Raw genomic sequence first — 18,957 nt, 5'->3', positions numbered from 1 at the left:
TTTGATGGTCCGCCAGAGTTCTGTGTTTCGAGAGACCATGAAAGAAAATGCAACGGGCAGGAAAGTGGGTACGCTTTGCTTTCTAGCATAGAATGTCCAGCTTTAGAAGATTATTTGCAACCAGTTACTAATGTCAAGAGCACACCAGTTTGTTGATCTCGACTCAAGATATGCTATCTTGCTCTCGATGGTAAATCAGTTATACCCTATCCCTCATAATCACTCTCTTTCCGTTGTTGTATGTGCATAACACACATAATAGTTTAGGATACGTACAAATTATGTTTAGATATGAATAAGACATCTTAGTATGTGCTTATCTCTCCCGTTTATGTTTGCAGACGCACTCATACATAGTCTAATAATGTGATAAAAAATATAATCATATATTTTCAGGAGTAATGAATCTGTCTTAACGCTAGAATCATTCTTATTATCACATCGGAGTGAATGGTCACTTCTTTACATAACTCGAGTAGAACTCCTTCCCCTCTCAACTGCGTTCCTAAAATTACGGTTTAAACTGCCCGCCATACACGCATGTGATCGTTGCTTTCCGACCACGCTACCAGTTGCGAGAGTAGGCCTATGTAGTGCATACCCCATATCCACATCTCAATGACAGAACCTCCCACCATGCAAATACCAGTACGATCAGAGCTCACATAAAAGAAGTGCATTCAACCGGACTGCACCGGCACAATAACTGTAACTTCAGGTTACGATAATAGTATCTGTAAGAATAAACAATTCTGAGTGTGAAACAGAGAGTTTCGCATTTAGTAAAACAGTACACGAAGACGACAGTAAATTTTGTACTTACCCTAAATTCCTCAGTGTAGATATTGATTCCTCGATGTACGAATATGCAATGGCGTAACACGATGGTCTAGCCTCCAGCTTCTCCCCAGTATTTTATTGTCATTCATCCGCTTCGGTCACTGGAAGGTCTTCTTCCGTTTGCATTGCGAGGTTACGTGCAGGTAGATTGTATCTACATTGTGTTCGTAAAGGCTTGTTCCAACTGAATAGCCTCTTGCAAACATAAAACTTCAGATGTATACCAACCAGAACAAGCAATCCCTCTTAGACTCGGGCAAAGTCGAGTTTGTTTATGCGTGTCTGGATCTCAAGATTTTTATTGCCCTGGATGTTTGCTTTGCAGCATTGAGAGGGAATCATGTTGTCATAATATATTGTATTCAAACAAACGGTAACAGCAGGAAATGACAATTACAGTTCTGCATGACGGAATATGAAACATGAGAGATACTATCATTTTAATAATTGATCAATGTTAGTAATGTTTCTTTTTTCCAAACAGCAGTAGAAAATTGTCTGATGTTTGAAAGATGCTTTAAGACAGCTCAGAAGGAACGAAGCACACCCGCAAGAAAATGGAATTTGTAACAGAGCGTAGAGCCTTCATTTCTACAATAGCCAAGCATGAGAAACGTATAATCCAATAGATCCTAATTCGTTCTGCTCGAATATCTTCATTGATGTTATATCCCCGTCTTTCGAGCGGAGCAAGTATTTCAGTGGAACGAATAATGAGAGAGAACACCAATTTACCCTCCTTTCATGTGTACTTAAGTAAGAAATATGCTCTATAAAATGTATGTATGATCGTGATAAATTATTGTAGCTATTTCATATGATTGTTTGATTTGACTTAGTAAATATGAACTTCTCAATATACACGATAAGACCTTAAGGAATTGACGTGCAGAAAAAAGCAGAAAATCACACTGTATACAGAATTTTTCGTTACCGCGTCGTATCACACAATGACCCAAAGTTCGACCGTCTAATTATGTATTCCGCATTCTGCCTGCAGAGACACAGCGTTCGATTCGTGTCGATCGATTGGAAACCGACGTCTTTGGTTGCCCCTCCGTAATAACGATGCAAATGATCCTTTGACCTTTTCCTTCAGCAACTATACTTCCATTAACGAATCCGCTCCATCAGGCCGCGAATAATTCTCGAGACCAAAAGCATCGCTCCTACCACTTAAGGCAACTTAAGAGTGCAACCTAGTTCTCTCTGTAAAATTAGATCACACTGAAGGTATCATTATAGTTCCGATGACGAAGGTTTAATCTCATGTAATTTCGGGACAGAACTAATCATTTCCTCCATCAATTTGTTTAGCTCTGTGATGGTATGACTCACTGAGATTCTACGGTACCTTCAGTCACAACTTTAATCATGGTTTTCTCAAACAAATAAAACATAGCTAATATATCTGTTTTACTTTCTCATGTCTTTTTGACAGAATTTCTTCTTTCTTCATTCACTACAAAATGTTGAAATAATTTGCGCAAGTTCATAACATCGCATGGAAATTGGACTCTCATAGGATGAATGACACACAACACACACGCACGAACACGTGCGCGCATTCACACACACTCTTCCCTCCCTCTATATCTTTCTAGTATTGTAACAGTGGATATTTTCGCGCGACTAATTTTTCGCGCTTGGCCAGGTAAGAAGAGTTTTGCGTGTTTTTAATTCCGTGGAATCAAGACATCAGCTACTGGAACATATTATGGCACGCAAAAATATTCGCGTGCTTTTATTTTCGCGCTAGCTTCTGGTTGCGCGAAATGCGCGAAAATTTCAACACCGCGGAAACTTCCACTTTTACAGGATAATTATATTACGTATGAGGAAGAAGGGAGGGGATATAAGCAGGTAGGACCTACATGGATTATACTAAGTTTGATAAAAGGTAATTACAATTTGATGTCATGTTATAATAGGTCATACTCTTATGCATGGTAAACAATCGTTCGGTAAATTATTTGAGTTTGAGGAATGTTGGCGATATGATTTTCTATCCCTTAAATACAGCCAAAATGAAAGAGATGATTGCAGATTTTCCGTTAAATAAAGGTCGAGTAAAGCCAAGCAATCTCAAAGGAGAGGAGATAGTCGAGAGTCTTAAGAACCTGGGTACATGACCGAGAGTTATCGTAAAAAGACCAATGTCAGTCCCTTTATGCAAAGGCTATGCAAAGGATGTACTTGCTTAGGAAGATGAATTCCTTCAACGTTGTTAGGGTAATTCTAAGATACGGCTATTTATACAAGTCAGTAATTGACAGTGTAATGTTTTCCAGTTGAATGGCACGGTTGGTGCAGAAAAGAAGATTTTACGATATAATGCTGGCAAGATGACTAGAAACGCAACAAATCTGACACATGAATGCAATGACAGCTGAATGATGTGATTTTAAAATAAGTCTCGCAAATACAAGAAAATGTCAAAAAGGCCCTACCCTATTCATTGGTATTATAATCTAATGCGATCTGGAAAACGGTATACAGGTCATTAATAAAGCATGGACTTCACGTTTCCTTTACTCCTATGATCCGCTCTCGATCCGTTGTTGAACTACGATAAAATTAATTATAAACCAGTAATATTTGTTTACTCTATCATGAGTAGGCCTATATGATTGTACATATTGTATATTGAGAACTGTATTTTATGTATGTATGTATGTATGTATGTATGCATGTATGTATATGTAGATGTATCTGTATGAATGTCAACAGAAAGAATTTCATGTATTGATTGGACAATAAAAATGAGATCTGAAATCTGAAATCTGAAAGACTTAATCATGGATGTTCTTCAAACATTGACTCGGATAGTTTCGTTAATTGATCAACGATAAGTTATAAGTACCACAATGTCCCAAAATGTAGTGGAGATGAACTACAATGAAAAATGAAATGAAACAGCCTGCCCTGTAGCCATACATCCCACTTATACCCAAACATTTCATTGTTATCATGCATCGTAATGCAACGCCAGAGTAATGGAAGGGATAGTGGCTACCCTGTCTCCCTTTTCGCTTCGCACGTACGCAAAAAACAAAACAAAAACAAAACAAAAACCAACGCTTTATTATACGTTTCATCTTTTCCTCAGGCTGTCGTCTTCAGTTTTATCAAAAGCTACATATTAATCAAACGAAAGTAATCTGCATTCCAATCAAACCAATGCATTCTACCATGCATAATTCAATCAGATCACCGTTTATTTACTCCATCATGAAGAGCTCTTTCCAATCTTATATCAGATTATTGTACATCTAATCTTGCTAAAGCCCCCGTTCCACTATGCCGTTCTCGCTACGATTTCACAATTTTCTCAGGTCGGGAAGGATCGGGTAAAACCTGAGCCGATCTGGACACAGTACGATGTTAGAACGCTCTAAGTACGCTGCAGTGACGACTACCAAGTGCTTGCTACGTTCTTACTACGATGATTGGGAATGAGACATTACGATCTCTGCCGCTGCCGGTACGCTTTAGAACGATGTAGCTACGCTGTCAATGCGATGTTGCCGATGTTATCCGATCGATGCACGCTGTATCTACGCTATAAACGATCTATACGATCTTATCACGCTGTTACCCCGTTCAGAGAGCTGAAAAGTGCCCGATGTGCCCCAATGTACCCCGATTCGACTGTCGGTCTGCAGTCAGTCAACTTATTAGCATGCAGAACCGAAGAAATATACTGTGGACCTCGAAGAGGCTCCTCAACTTACGGTTTTTTTGCAGCAATGTATTGTATAAACAAAGACGTGCTGATTTTTCCAAGGATTTTTCTTGATGTCCTTGCTTTTATAGTCCGTCTTCCTCCAGTTGTAAATGATTTCATATTCTTCAAAATTCTGCTATGTCCTCTTCCTCCTCTTTCAGCATCACGTGCAGTCTCTCTTTCTTCGCCTTTTGGGAAGCTGCTTCGCTGCTTTCTTCTCTTCTTTTCCTTCATCTCCTCTTCTTCGAAAATTACAGCTGAATTTACTTCCCGTTCTTGTGCCGATGTTACTACGCTCAGAAAGACCTTGTTACGCTCATCCCGCTGCGTTTACGCCGTCACTACGCTCTCCCCGCTGCGTTTATGCTGTCACTACGCTCTCCCCGCTTGCCGAACGATTAAAAATATGTCAATTTTGATCGGGGAGATCGGGAAGAGATTTTGAACCGGTTCAAAATTTCTTCCCGATCTGTAAAAATGCCCGCTCCAACCCCGACCTCCACACGCTGCTGCTACGATGCCTCCGATCCCCGTACGCTTTTGCCGCTCTCTCCCGATCTGCTAGATCGGGACAGATCGGGGTCCAAATCGTGATAGTGGAACGGGGGCTTTACGATTGAATAAATAAACCGATTATACCCCTTATTTTTGGAAAATGGAAAAATGATCTAATTTGTGATATGTACAATTTAGAAGACTTTGAATAAATTTAAACTTTGAATTTGAAAAGGTTCAAATGCGTGTAGAGATATAGGAAATAATAAACGAAGTACACAATGTATATAGTAAAATAAACAGATAAATCACAACTAACCATACTCCGCTCAAAATTCCGTGCGCTCATGGATCGAGGACCCCTCATATACAGGGATATGAGATCCAAAATGGAACCTAATGTCCCTAATGTAAATTCGAGTTTGTAACCGTTGTTCTATGATATTGTCGACAATGAGTATGATTATAACTCAAAAAGCCTACTTGTTTAGATGAAAACAGATGATCAGTCAGGAAAAGATGGATTTATAAGTCTTGAAAAGCTAACACTCAGAGCACAATACTCCATATTACAAAGTATTAATGTGTTATTGAAGGACAACAGACTTGTCCAAGGACTATATAGGGCCAGCCGTTGATTTTATTCGAGAAACGCTTGTTCCTTCATAATACATTAAGGACCATGTACATAATACGTGCACTTGTGTCTTATACAAAACGAAATCCTTCGGCCCAGGGCAAAAAGTAATGATTTTAAAAAAAGCTCACCCCCCAACAAACAAACAAACCAACAAACAAACAAACAAATTAAACGAACCAAAATTTTTCCGGAAATATTATAGCCTTGCTATTATTATGTATTATTCAAACGACAAAACGCCTCTCGACCCCTGGCTGTCGATATAAACGTTTTATTAGCATTAAGGTTAAGATGATTCGTAATAGAATTCAACTAAGTCCCGTACGTCAGGACAAATTAAAAACAACATAAAGATTCTTGTTATTTCGATGAACATGTATCAATATCAACGTTTTTTCTGTTTTCGTTTTCTGAAACTGTTCGAACGACTCATTCTAAACAGGATAGAGCCTATCCTCGAGCATTTCCTACCAGATGAACAAGCAGGCTTCAGGAAAGGGCGTAGCACTGAAAACCAAGTGCTTGCAGCAACCAACCAAATCGAAGCTGCCTTCGAGGACAGGAAGAAATGTGGAGCTGTATTCATTGACCTCTCATCTGCCTACGACACAGTCTGGCATCGAGGACTTACCCTCAAGCTCCATCAAGCACTAAAAGACAGACAGATGGTCCAAGCCATCACAAACATCATTACAGACCGCTGCTTCAAAGTAATCATTGACGGCGCATCCAGCAGAACAAGGACCCTCAAGAACGGCGTCCCCCAAGGCTCGGTTCTTGCACCGGCACTCTTCAACCTGTACACAGCAGATATCCCCCACATCAGCAGCTCTAAATACGCCTACGCTGATGACCTGGCTATTCTCTCCACATCAAACTCCTTTGAAGAAGCTGAACACACCCTCACCCAAGATATGCAGACTCTGCAGACCTACTACCACCAATGGCGGCTAAAACTTCATGCACAAAAGACCATCTCTTCTGTGTTCCACCTGAACAACAAGGAAGCAGACCGCCAACTCCATGTCAAACTTCAAGGAACCGATCTTCCATTCTGTGCTACTCCAACTTACCTCGGAGTGAAACTCGACCGCTCACTCACCTTCCGTCACCATGCACTGAATGTAGCTGGGAAAGCATCTGCCAGAGTGTGCCTTCTACGCAGACTATGCGGCCATGACTGGGGAGCCGATTTTACCACCCTCCGCTCCACCGCCCTCGCCCTTGTCCACGCTCCAGCGGAATACTGTGTCTCTGCCTGGGGGCGTAGCTGCCATACCAAGAGAGTGGACACCCAACTCAACTCTGCCCTCCGCACCATCACAGGCTGCCTGAAACCAACCCCCACCCACCAGCTCCCTGTGCTAGCAGGCATTCCACCCCATCACCTCAGAAGAGAAGCCGCTACAAGACAGGCAGCACTGAAGGCTGACACAGAAGAACACCATCCCCTCCACACCAAGATGCACGCTGCCCTCCCTAGACAGTGCCTCAAAAGCAGGAAGCCTTTTATCAGAACTGCACAAGCCCTCTCCTCAGAGAACAGGAACCTCAGTCGGAAGGCCTGGCTCAAAAACAAATGGAAGGAGCAACAGCCTGCAGGCAGACTCACTAACATGCTGCCACTTACATCTCACCCCTCTGGCCACGACCTCCCACGAAAGGACTGGTATGTCGCCTTAATCGACTCCGCACTGGAGTCGGGCGCTTCCAAGCATGCCTGCACCAGTGGAAACTGTCAGAGACAGACAGATGCGACTGCGGGGAACAGACAGCAGATCACCTGGTAGAGGACTGCACCATCCATCGCCTGGCGGGAGGATGGACTGCCCTCCGTAGCCTCACCCCTGCTGCCAGGTCCTGGCTGAGGGACGCAGTCTTCACTGCATAAGACTCAAGACGACAGATCAGACAGACAGACCACAAGCAAGAAGAAGAACGTTTTTTCTAAACGACATTCAGACATATTGCCCAAGGCGTGTGCAACAGAGCAACTACTATTACATGCAAACTGATTCCAAGACATGAAATGCACGGAACGTTACATGTAGATGAAATAGCTTGCCATGTCCTTCAGAATGCTATTAGATTGAAATAACCGGGGTGGTATTCTGAGGTCGTAATTAAGTCTGTAATTAACTTCGTGATTAAGTCGTGAAGTTAATAGGCCCTTAATCATGAGCAAAATCGGTATTCTGAGGACGTAATTAAGGTATGATTAAGTCCCCTGTAATTATCTTAGGTCCCTCCCATCTAATTGTTATTCCATCCAATCAGACGAGTTGTTAGAAGCCAAAATGATGATTACACGCGCAAATATGCCCTCAATGCGCGCTCCCTGTAATCACAACCCAAGAGCTCCGTGCGCACACTCTGGTATTTGATTACAACCCCTCACCTACGCACGCGAAGATCTCAACCTCTTTGCTCACATAAAATGACAAAATTCCTCGAAGATCGACTATATTTCTTTTTTTCTCTGAATTCTACGGATACCATGATAACAAGATTCAACCGCTCCTCGGTTACCGAAGACGGTAAGCATCGTTGTGGCCGAGAAAACACGATGCAATGCGTGATATCGGAGTAGTTAATGACACTCTTTGGTATCATTAAGTTTTCCATTAACTTTCATACTTAATTACACCCTCAGAATACCGATTCGTAATTAACTCTGTGATTAAGTCCTCTCAGAGGTGCACGCGCATTGATACGCGCAAACGCGTAGGTCCTTCCCGCCAAAACGCTTGTTGCTATGGTAGTTAATATACCCCCTACTTAATCATGCTCTCAGAATACCAATTCGGTAATTAAGTGCTAATCAGACACTTAATTAGCTCTCAGAATACGGCCCAAGCGATATCATTTTATGATGAGGACAGTTAGCTGTTTGCAGTGTCACACGCGTGTCCATTAAAAAACGTTGCTTCATCTCACTTTTGCTTGCTTTTAGTTGTATGATATGCAAATTTACTATTTGCATAGGCCTAATCTTATCGATCTCTATGTTTGCCTTCACAAGTTCGTCGGTGCATATCCTGATGCGTTCGTTAATTTTCCATCTGAAGTGACGTGCTACCCGGTAGATGGCGCAATTGCCAGTCAAAAGAAAACGGAAAAAAAAATATTGCCTGATGGCAGTGGTTCAGGGCGGTTGGTTATACTCCGTACATGCATGCGTAATGCCCGGAGGAACGGTAGTTTGAGACCAGAGTATTGACGTAATTGAAGACGAATAGTCCTGTGCCAACATGTTAACGAATGATTACTATAGTATAACTTTGCTTTTAATGAGAAATATGAGTTCTATTATACGTACTTTTTTTTTTGGGAAACAATGAGTGTTTGGAAGCAAGCAACCACGGGACCAATATTGCTTTAACCCTCCTCTGTGTGCCACCTTGATCACCTGTCTATAGCTTTGTGTGTGAAATTTGTTCGCAGTTGACCAATTGGCACAGAAAGGGAATGAAGGATGTACAGTTTCGGTTGAGACGTGACTTCTGGTTTCCTACTTCTTTTGATGACTATTTTTTTTTTCTTTAGATAATAAAAAGCCTTTTCTGAAATATGAAAAAGCATGAGAGGAATTCAAAGTTTATTTGGTGAAAATTGATTTTGAAATGGCTGAGATATCCAAAACATTGATATTGTTTGACATGCATTTGATATTCTTGTTTATATCTCTTTAAGATCTATAATGTTTGTTTTATGTTATAAGTGCTGTCTGGGGCAAATTATTTGTATAGGGCCCCATCTCTTTCTCTCTCTCTTCTTTCGATCTTTAAAATAACAACAACAACAACATATCCAAAACAACGCATCTCTTTTTTTTTTCCTTAGGAACGCTTTTTTATACTTTGTTTTTAGTTATCTCATCCCTTTTAAAGCCGATTTTCATAAAGAAAACTTTGAATTCTTCTTAAAATTGCAACATTTTCATAAAGTGGTTTCTTGCAAATGTCGCGAAAAAATAAAAAATGAAGGCTGAATCTCAACCTCAACCAACTATATCCCTTAAAGTCCCCACAGAAGTATACAGGGCAAGGATGATATTGATTGCCTTTTAGGGGAGAACTCTGCAACCGTTTGCGACAATGACACGACAGGCTGCAACAGGCTTCAATCGCCATCGATCTCATTAGGTCGCAGAAAAGGCATTCACTGTAATAGCCGCTGTCGTCCAACGAAAGCGACTATAGAGGAGGCCGCTGCAGGAGTTAGTCCCGTTTAGTCGCATTATGCTCGTGCAAGTGGTGGTGCGTTCCCATGACGTATAATTATGTTATACACGATTGATTGCGAGTGGCTTGACGTCATGCTGCACGACTGATCCCATGGTCGACGTCAGACCATGCGATTGCTGGTGCGATTGATTGAGACCGGTGCTAGTGGTCGTGTGAGTCGAGCCATTTTCGTAAATGTATTCAATTTCATGGATGTTTCATTCCCGGTAACGTAATAGAGACAAGCTATTCCATTAAGTTAAACCTGCTTTTTTTTTTCTTTTTTTTCTTATGAAAGTCAATAATTGACTGGATTCCAGCAATTATTGCTGGAATCTAGTTTGCATACACTTGTTGCTTTGTCGGACAAGCCTCGGACAAGCTTTCAAGTTGTCAAGAACAACCTCTTTTAAAAGATATGCATAGTTAATTTCAATATGTTATCTAAACCGCCTAATCAATTCAAATCAATTCAATTACAATTTATTTTCATCACTTGAATAAGAACAACACAAAAATTATACAATTCAACTGTTAAACAATCTAAAAGAAGGACAAATCATTCAGTGCTATGAGGACCTATACAAAATATTAGTGCGAGTAGTGATAATGTAAAGAAAAAGGAACAGTACATTTTTTTTTCCAAAAATGCAGGTCCTAAAAGCACCCCATGTTTTACGACAAAAGACGTCATATAGGCCCCTCATCTCAGATACAACTGAGATCTAGTTCATGTTCCTCCAGTTGATATCTCCAAAAATATTCCTTATTTTTAGACTCAATGTATAGATTTCTTCTGACCTATGTCTCTGACTAAAAATTCGAAAGTACCATTCAACTCCTGTAAATATTGAGTAACACTAAAGTAATGATCATGAAGCCGTAGTTATCGTTCATTGAATTCTAACTATTTTGGCTAGTGAAGAATATTGAGTATTCATGAGAAAGGCTAAATCATGGTACACGCTTGTGATCTGCCATCTCTAACGCGACTTGTTCCATGGGGTGCGTCTTTCGACTTGTTAAGTCTTTGGGTGTGGCCGAGGGCGGGGGGGGGGGGGGGGGGGGATGACACTGGGTGACTACCCACAGGAGGGTTTTTTGTATTGTGTTTTAGTGGAATATTTGGTAATTTGTCACTGTCGTTGTCAATGCGTGAAGATGTTGTAGTCTTCTCATTCAGCAATGATGGTGACCCAAATCATAGTTTTTGAATAGATTGTCCAATTTTGATGGAAAAAAAAAAAAAAAAACCACTCAATAAATTCACATAATTTCGGTGTGCTTACGCGGGGTTCCCACGACCCAGGGTCCAGTGGCAGGCACAATCCATAAGCACGGCCTGTGTTCAGTGTGCGCCGAGTTGTTGGTGCAAATCCCATGCAGACCCAGTTGAAGCGGACGACTATCGCGGCGATCGCGGCATAGAACGCGCCCCGCCTCGAACTCCCCATGGCCCACCGAGGATAACAATACCGGACCCGTGATGTGATGTAGACTGTCGAGTTACTGAGTATAAGTACCCGGCACACGCTCTGACGACAGATTATCATTCATTCAGCATGCAAAGTGTGCAAGAGTCACTTTGCTACTAAAACTGGCTACAACGTTGAACATCATTGGGCTAACATCATTGTCCTACTGGAATTTTTGTTTAGGATTCGAGATCGCTGAACTATGGCAAGAGTTGATGTCGTTTTCATCATTTTAGTCATATTCAACATTTCGAAATCTCTTTCGGGTAAGTGTAACATTAACAGTAACACTTTATAAGATGGCTAAGTAATTTCCAGCTTGCTGATTGGTCAAAGTGTACCACGTGATCATTCGCGAAAAGTGTCTATCCCTGCACGCCCGTGGGATTTTCGCGCACCCAAATTGTCTAATCCACGGTTGAAATTGTCGCGGTGTTCAAATTTTCGCGCATTATTCGCGCAACCAGAAACTAGCGCGACCCGGCCAAGCGCGAAAAATTAGTCACGCGAAAATATCCACTTTTACAGTATTCAACACATGAACAAGCTGGGATATGGGGTAATCTCGGGGAAAGCCTAACGTTACTCTGGGGCCACTTTCCAACGGTGAGTACAATTTCAACATCTTTGATATTGGATTTATTTCATTATTTCTTTCTCGTACAAGGTATATTCACCTCGCTTTGAAATTACTTAGCCATCTTATAAAAGGAATAACGCATTTTCCCGTCGTTGTTCAGCGATATGCAGTGCACTCGAGGTTTCTTCTTCGCATGCACACTCCACACTCGCCTCCGGCTCGTGTGGAGTGAGCATGCTCAGAAGAAACCTCTCTCGTGCACTGCATACTCGCTAAACAACTCCGCGGCATGCGTTATTCCTATAATCAAACATAACACAACAGTTAGAATCTACTAGTAAATCTACAGACTGCAGTAACACAGACAGAGCCTTACCCCCATTTGATTCAGTGTAGATGGGTCTAACGTTACATAGGGCAAGAGTAGGGAGTGGGTACCGCTTACCGGGTTTTGTCTCGAACTCGGTCCAACGTTATACAGAATATACACATAAAAAGACTGACCGTTTGATCAACGATGCTCAAACTGTATGATAATTGTACTTGTAGTAGTCTGTTAGAAGTCTAGACCCTAGTTTCTCTAAAGTCTATTGTTAGATACCATTAATGATTCATACTTTAGTTATATCTTTAAACTGGTAAACATTCAACTGGAGTGGAAGACAGTGGAAGAAATGTTTCAGCGCTAAAAATGTACTTTCGTATGAATACAAAAGAACATTAACATACTAAATTGGCGCCAAACGTTTCTAGAGCTGAGTAGGGGCCGGGCTAGAGAGGGTCTAGAGTCTAGATAGATGAGACCATAACATGAATAGACCCTACTAGTGATCTACCTAGATTGTCTAAGTCAAATCTGATAAGTGACAAAGTGATTTATCAGAAAATTTTCAAAATAGGCTCTAACTTGAACTTGGATTTTGGAAGTGGATTCTGAAAGCCTCAGAGGTAAAACTGAACAGGGAAACCAGCAGCATACCAGAATCTAATTTAAGTCAACCTAAGCTAACCCTAGCAACATTAACTTTAGTTAGAATAGATTCTTCATGAAACACCCCAGTTGCCCTGGCCCTAGCTAGAGCCTCTATACTAAAAGCTCAATCCTATTGCTTGAAGGGATGTCTATGCTGACACTGTCAGTGTACATGTCTCCACTAACTTGTCAGCGACAAATTCATCTGACAAGTTCGGCTCTACAAAACCCTCAGCTGTGTAAGGAGAGGTCCTGGTAGAGCATTAAAACAGTCTCCAAAGGAAGCTGAACCCTTTGTTGGACTGTAAATACCACACATAAGATGTTGAGCTGTGACATAAAATTTGACATCAATATTGATGCTTCCCAAAGGACTGATTTGTTTTGAATTTACCAGAGTGATTTGGAATAAGCTATGATTTGTATGAAGTGTCTAATGTGGTTTTGATGCAATTTTAGTTTTCCAGAATATGAGATATATCCACATATCATATGAAAGTACATGAGAAAGTTGTTCAGATTCAGGTATTATTTTGCCCATTCTGAAGCATGTGACACACTTCTCAAAAGTGGGCCTATGTCCCGGATTGGTCTGTTTAACCACCCAGATTTTAATGTGAGAACGTTAGTGCAGTCCTGTATTTTTCTTTATTTTCTTTACAACATTCAGCATGTAAGACCTAGTTATAGTAGAAGAGTCTCACAATTAAGATCTAAATTTTGGACAAGTTTGATTATTCAAATTCAAGTTGTTAACATTTTAATGACCATAACCTACCATACAAACTAGTGAGAATTTGCACCTGGGTGAGAAAACATGATCACTTTTTGCTGATCTTTGCTGATCAGTTACTGTATAAGCTGTTTTTTTTGTATAAAGATATTTTTGCGAATGATGAAGTCATGGACATTTTTATGAGATGCTGTTTTCCCGAATTGACACAGAAACTGTTGTAAGTGCACCATACTTTATATTACACCAATGTTTGGCAAAATTTTCATGTGTTGTTGAATTCGTGGTTCAACAGTGATTTGCAAAATTTGTGAAAATTAAACCCCTGCGAAAATAACAGCTTATACTGTACACAGTTGATAACTTTGTATTGAAAAAATAATATATGAATAGGCAGACCTTTGATGAAAGTAGTCAGATTTTTCCTTTCCTTCCTCCCTCTCTTCTATCCTATCTCTGTAAGTCACTCTTCCCTGCTAATCTTTTCTATCAAGATTATAAGTGTTAGGAATGTTTAGGGCTGCAAGTAGATCAAGCTACACAGTAATAAGCTGTAGCCCTTCTGTATTATCTATTGTGATGCTTTGCAATTTTGTTACACAGTGTCAGTTCAGTGGTGGCAATAGGGAGCTTTAGATTTTGACGCACGGACGTTTGAGATGTCGCTTGCGTTGGGCATTCTCCTCTCCCCTGCGTCGTGCTGAAAAGTAGCTTTAGATTACACTGGGACGCAACATATGAAAAATAAAATGGCACCCCCATATGATCGGTACATGAAGTAGTTCTCTATGTTGCAAACTGTGTGGACGTAAAAATAGCCCAGTACGCGTAGTGAAAAACTCAGGCGATGCAAGCTAAAAATAGATCAAGTGGACGTGCGCTTATGCGCATGCTCAGAATAGGTTTTTTTCCTCTGAACGTCCCCCGTCGCGAAAATCTAAAGCTCCCTAATATTACTTTGTGAAGCAACTATATTATGTTTTTATGCTACCAACAACACATGAACACATATATGTACAATGATAATGCAGGAACCAATAAAATCGACTCGGATCAAGTCAAAACTTCTTCAGGAAATGCATGGTATATCATCCCTGTTTGTATTTTGAGAATACAATTCAACAAATTTGATTTCATTCAACTTTATTTATTTCATTTCCAACTAAGTACGCAGAGTGTAAAAACAGCATGACTTTTCCTATCTTTATAAAACTCTGTGTCATGTTACTGGTGGTAAGTAGCAGTTTGTATATTAGCAGGTGACTGTAGTACTACTAGCAGTACTAGAATATTTTTAGGAAAGAACTTGGCCTGTCCTTTTTTTTTTCTTCTTTTCAGGAGTAACCATCAGTGTTGGTAGTAGGTGGGACTCTAATAGGAACCTAAATGGAATTCTTGTTGTGGAGAATGCTTCCATGGTAAGTAATTAATAATTTCATTGCAATAATGATAAAAATAATAATAATAATCATAATCATAATTATAATAATGGTGTGTGTCTTGTTTTAATGCAACTCACTATATAAACTGTGCTAGCTAACAACCTCTGTAAAATCCCTGCCCACTCTTCAAGTAAAAAGGTTTCGGTTAGCATAGCTAACATTACTGTTTTGCTTTATGTGGTTCATGAAAAGCTGAATATATGCTTTCCAAGCCAGATTACAATGTATAAAATATGAGCTTTGAAACATTCTTCTACAAGCCCCAAATTTGCACCTATAGGTTGTTAACCCATTGACGACTAGTCCTGAGTTTACACGGGCAGGTGTTTATGGGAAATGAGTGTTATCAAATAGCGAAATCAGCTTGTCGTCAATGGGTTGATTATGGTATATTGTGATGGATCAAGTTGAACATTCAAATATTTGATGTAATGAAAAATTATCATTTAAAAAGAATTTTTAACATTTCAAAAATTTGTAAAGCATCTTGGTGTTCAAGATGAAAAGTGTTATCTGTAGTAGATGTGAAATCAGAAAATTGACTTCGAGTTTGAACAAAATGAATTCCCTTAAAGTAAGAACAAATCTGTCAATCTGTCAGTAATAGAGGGCTGATGTAACTTTACTTGGTACAACTGAACACATTTGATAAGTCTTTTATACCTGAACTACTATTTATCTTTGCAATTCTCGCAGCTTTCAGTGCCACAAATAAGTTGCAAAAACAAATAAGCTGTTTATTTTCCTAGTTGTGTAGCTACAGTTGTACATGATGAACTGAACGTTTTCATAAGGAGGGGGAATTGAGATAATGACTGAAGCAAAATATTTGAAAATTTAAATTTCACAAAACAGGCATATTGTTGAAATAGATATTTGTACCCAAAATAAAAATGGAAATCAATAAAAATGTAGTAAATGAATTGTTTGCAGGATATGTTTATGTACAAGTTCAGGAATAGCATATTTGAGGAACCTTCAATAGCAATCTCAGCCTTACTTCTATATCTGTTACTTTCTTCAAGACAATTGTACTCCTGATATTGATGAATTCACATGTGAAAATCATTTTCTGAAAGGCAACTTCCTTAATAGGGAAAGTCTCATAATGCAGATGATTATTTAAAAACAAAAGTTACATCAAATTATGACGATGCTTAGTGTTCATTGAGTTGGTTTTATCGATCATGTATTCTTCAGTTTTTCCTTCAGCTTTATGTCAGGTACCCATTCATTCCCAACAATATTTTATTGGTACAAGTATGTGGTCTATTGCACAATGTGTCATACTGTCATTTGTCATACAGTATTCATCGCATAATCGGGACAGGTTGGGAGTAGCAAACATGGCCCCTTTAAGCGGGGTGCCCGATTTCGCGATGAGCACTCACCATACACTAACGGCATACGACATGTACATGTAGTGCACACACACACACACACACACACACACACATATACACATATGCATACTGACGAACTGTACATGTACATGAATACACAACCACGCTACCCCTCGGCGCGACCCTCTAGCTCTCCCTGCACATGGCTTTGCTAATATGTAGGGGAGAAGAATGTTCGCGAAAGCATGTGTTTCGCAATGGCATAGATACTTACACACGGCGCTTTTGTGGCTATGCATGTACGTGTACTGGATGGACGGAGGTCAAAACACACCAGTCCAAAGCTTGCTTTGTAAGTTCGACGTAAACGACAACTGATAGGGAATCTTTGAAATATTGTTGTGGTATTTCAGTAGATTTTTTGTGTAAAATATCAACAAAATCAAAGATTGCTTGAAGAAAAATTGTCCCGTTTATCAGAGGTCCCCGCCCGATTATCCAGTGAAAATAACATGCATTGGAAATGTTTCTGGGAAGCGTATGTCATTTAAGCGAGGTTCCCGATTATCAGATGCCCGATTATGCGATGAATACTGTACTACTCATGGAAAGCACATCTGGGTGGACAGCTTGAGTTGTCATTTTACTGTTGGGGTTTGTGAAGTGCTTGCTAGTCTGCATGCTTTGTATCATGCTGTAGTAAAGGGGCCATTGTAATGGCTAACATTTGAAGTTGATTTCTATGCATACTTTGTTAATCAAGCTACTTCAGTTGATCTGTTGAGGTATTCACTTAGACTGTCATTCCATGGTATGTGCTTTGAGTAGCTTGGCCGCAATGGTTGTGCCTGACTAGGCACAGCACTTTATTTTCATTGTCTAGTTCTTCAGCTTCATGGTTGCTTTACTTACAAGCACTCATTGCTACCCCAGCAGGCAAATCATAATACAAAAAAAGATAAAAAATAGGTGCATGCACGCAAGTAACAGTTTTCCTAAAATACCCCGCACGTCAATGTGTTAATGAAGTCTTTATCACGTGCCAAATGTCACTTTTGCATATCTGCAATTAGGTGGTCTTCTGCCAAATCAACCATGGCAGTCCTACTTTAGATGGTATCGAGAGCAGCATTGCCCTAGGTAATACCTTGTTCTTCTCAGGACTTCTACCCAGTCTCACCATCTACAACAGCACCTGGTCCGAAACTTTCACGTTTACGGCAGACTCATGGGTAAGGGTTTTATCAAATTGTTTTCCTTTAGCCCCTCTCCATGCTTTCTTCTTTCTAATTTCTCTAAATACTTGTTTTATGTGCATGAACTGTACATTGTGATGTCAAATGCATAAGTTGGGATGGTGGTCACGGGAGGGGTGGGGAGTAAATGGCATCTTTTTCAGTATTAGCAACCACATCTCAGTTTTCTTAATTCCTTTATTATTGCTGCTCAGCATTCCTTTTTGTCCCTTAATAAGACCAAAATTTGTATCATATCTCACCTGTCATCCAACAAATTATATTTAACCCATTGCTTTAAAGATATTGTAAACCCCACAGTAAGTTTAGTCAGTATTCAATTACACACATCAGGTGTAACAAACAGATAGAGGGTTTTGGGGGCTGTTTTTTTTTTTTTTCTCTATGAATAAGATAGTTTGTTTGATCTGTACTATCAAGATCAATGGAGTCAAAAGGGGCCTGAGCTTTCGATCCTAGCAGAATCTTGTCGGAGGCAAAATGACAAACAAGCAGGGAAAGCAATCACATATAAGGACTTCACACAACAAGAACAGACAGGGACAGGCTGGGTACACAAAACAAAGAAAACAAAGGAGAGGGTGGGAAGTCATGGGCAAGGAGCCCAACAGGTAAAGGGAGGGGGATTAGAGCAGGAGGGTGGACAGACAAAAGGCAGAGGAGAGCGGACAGACAAAAGGCGGAGGAGGGTCAGTAATGATCATGAGGATCAAGGGGGCAACCATTGAAGGAAAGGATGAATAGGGAGGCAACATCAAAGAAGATAAGGAACACCAGAAGGATAAAGACAGGGAAAGAGTGAAAAAAGCAACAGCGAGGGAAGTGGGGGGGGGGGGGGGCTGAGCAAACAGAGAGCCCTTAAGGTGTACCAGGATGAGGCAACAAAAGGAAGTAATCAAACATATCAAAGTATATACACACACAGTAATGGCAATTATTTATTTATTTATTTTTTTCATTATTGTTATTTCATTGTCATTATTGCCATTACTGGAGGACTTCTTTTTTGAAAGAGTGAAATTATAATGGTCTTTAAAAATTCCCTTCAATCTTAGATTTTTTCCAAAGTGTTTTATTCGATCTTGCTATTGCCAACCTTTCTGCCTTAACAAGAAGGCCTTAGACATCTCAATTTGGTTTTGATCAGGAGTGTACAATGACTCCTTTTCCAATGTTTTATAGCATGATTTAAAGTGGGACAAAATGTGTACTATTACTAAACAGATG

General features: G+C 40.1%; 1 protein-coding gene across 1 annotated transcript in view; it reads left to right on the top strand.

The window, feature by feature from the left end:
- Positions 1-11,553: 11,553 nt before the first annotated feature.
- The window catches only part of LOC140241185 (cation channel sperm-associated auxiliary subunit beta-like), a 282,231-nt gene continuing 274,827 nt past the window's right edge, over positions 11,554-18,957 (top strand). The window contains exons 1-3 of the mRNA XM_072320944.1: positions 11,554-11,669; positions 15,028-15,107; positions 17,548-17,706. Of these exons, the coding sequence (XP_072177045.1) occupies positions 11,606-11,669; positions 15,028-15,107; positions 17,548-17,706 (303 nt within the window). The 5' untranslated portion in view covers positions 11,554-11,605. The remainder of the gene's footprint in view (positions 11,670-15,027; positions 15,108-17,547; positions 17,707-18,957) is intronic.

Source organism: Diadema setosum, chromosome 17, assembly GCF_964275005.1.
Source record: "Diadema setosum chromosome 17, eeDiaSeto1, whole genome shotgun sequence".
Lineage (NCBI taxonomy): Eukaryota > Metazoa > Echinodermata > Echinoidea > Diadematoida > Diadematidae > Diadema > Diadema setosum.
This window is presented reverse-complemented; position numbering and strand designations above follow the sequence as displayed.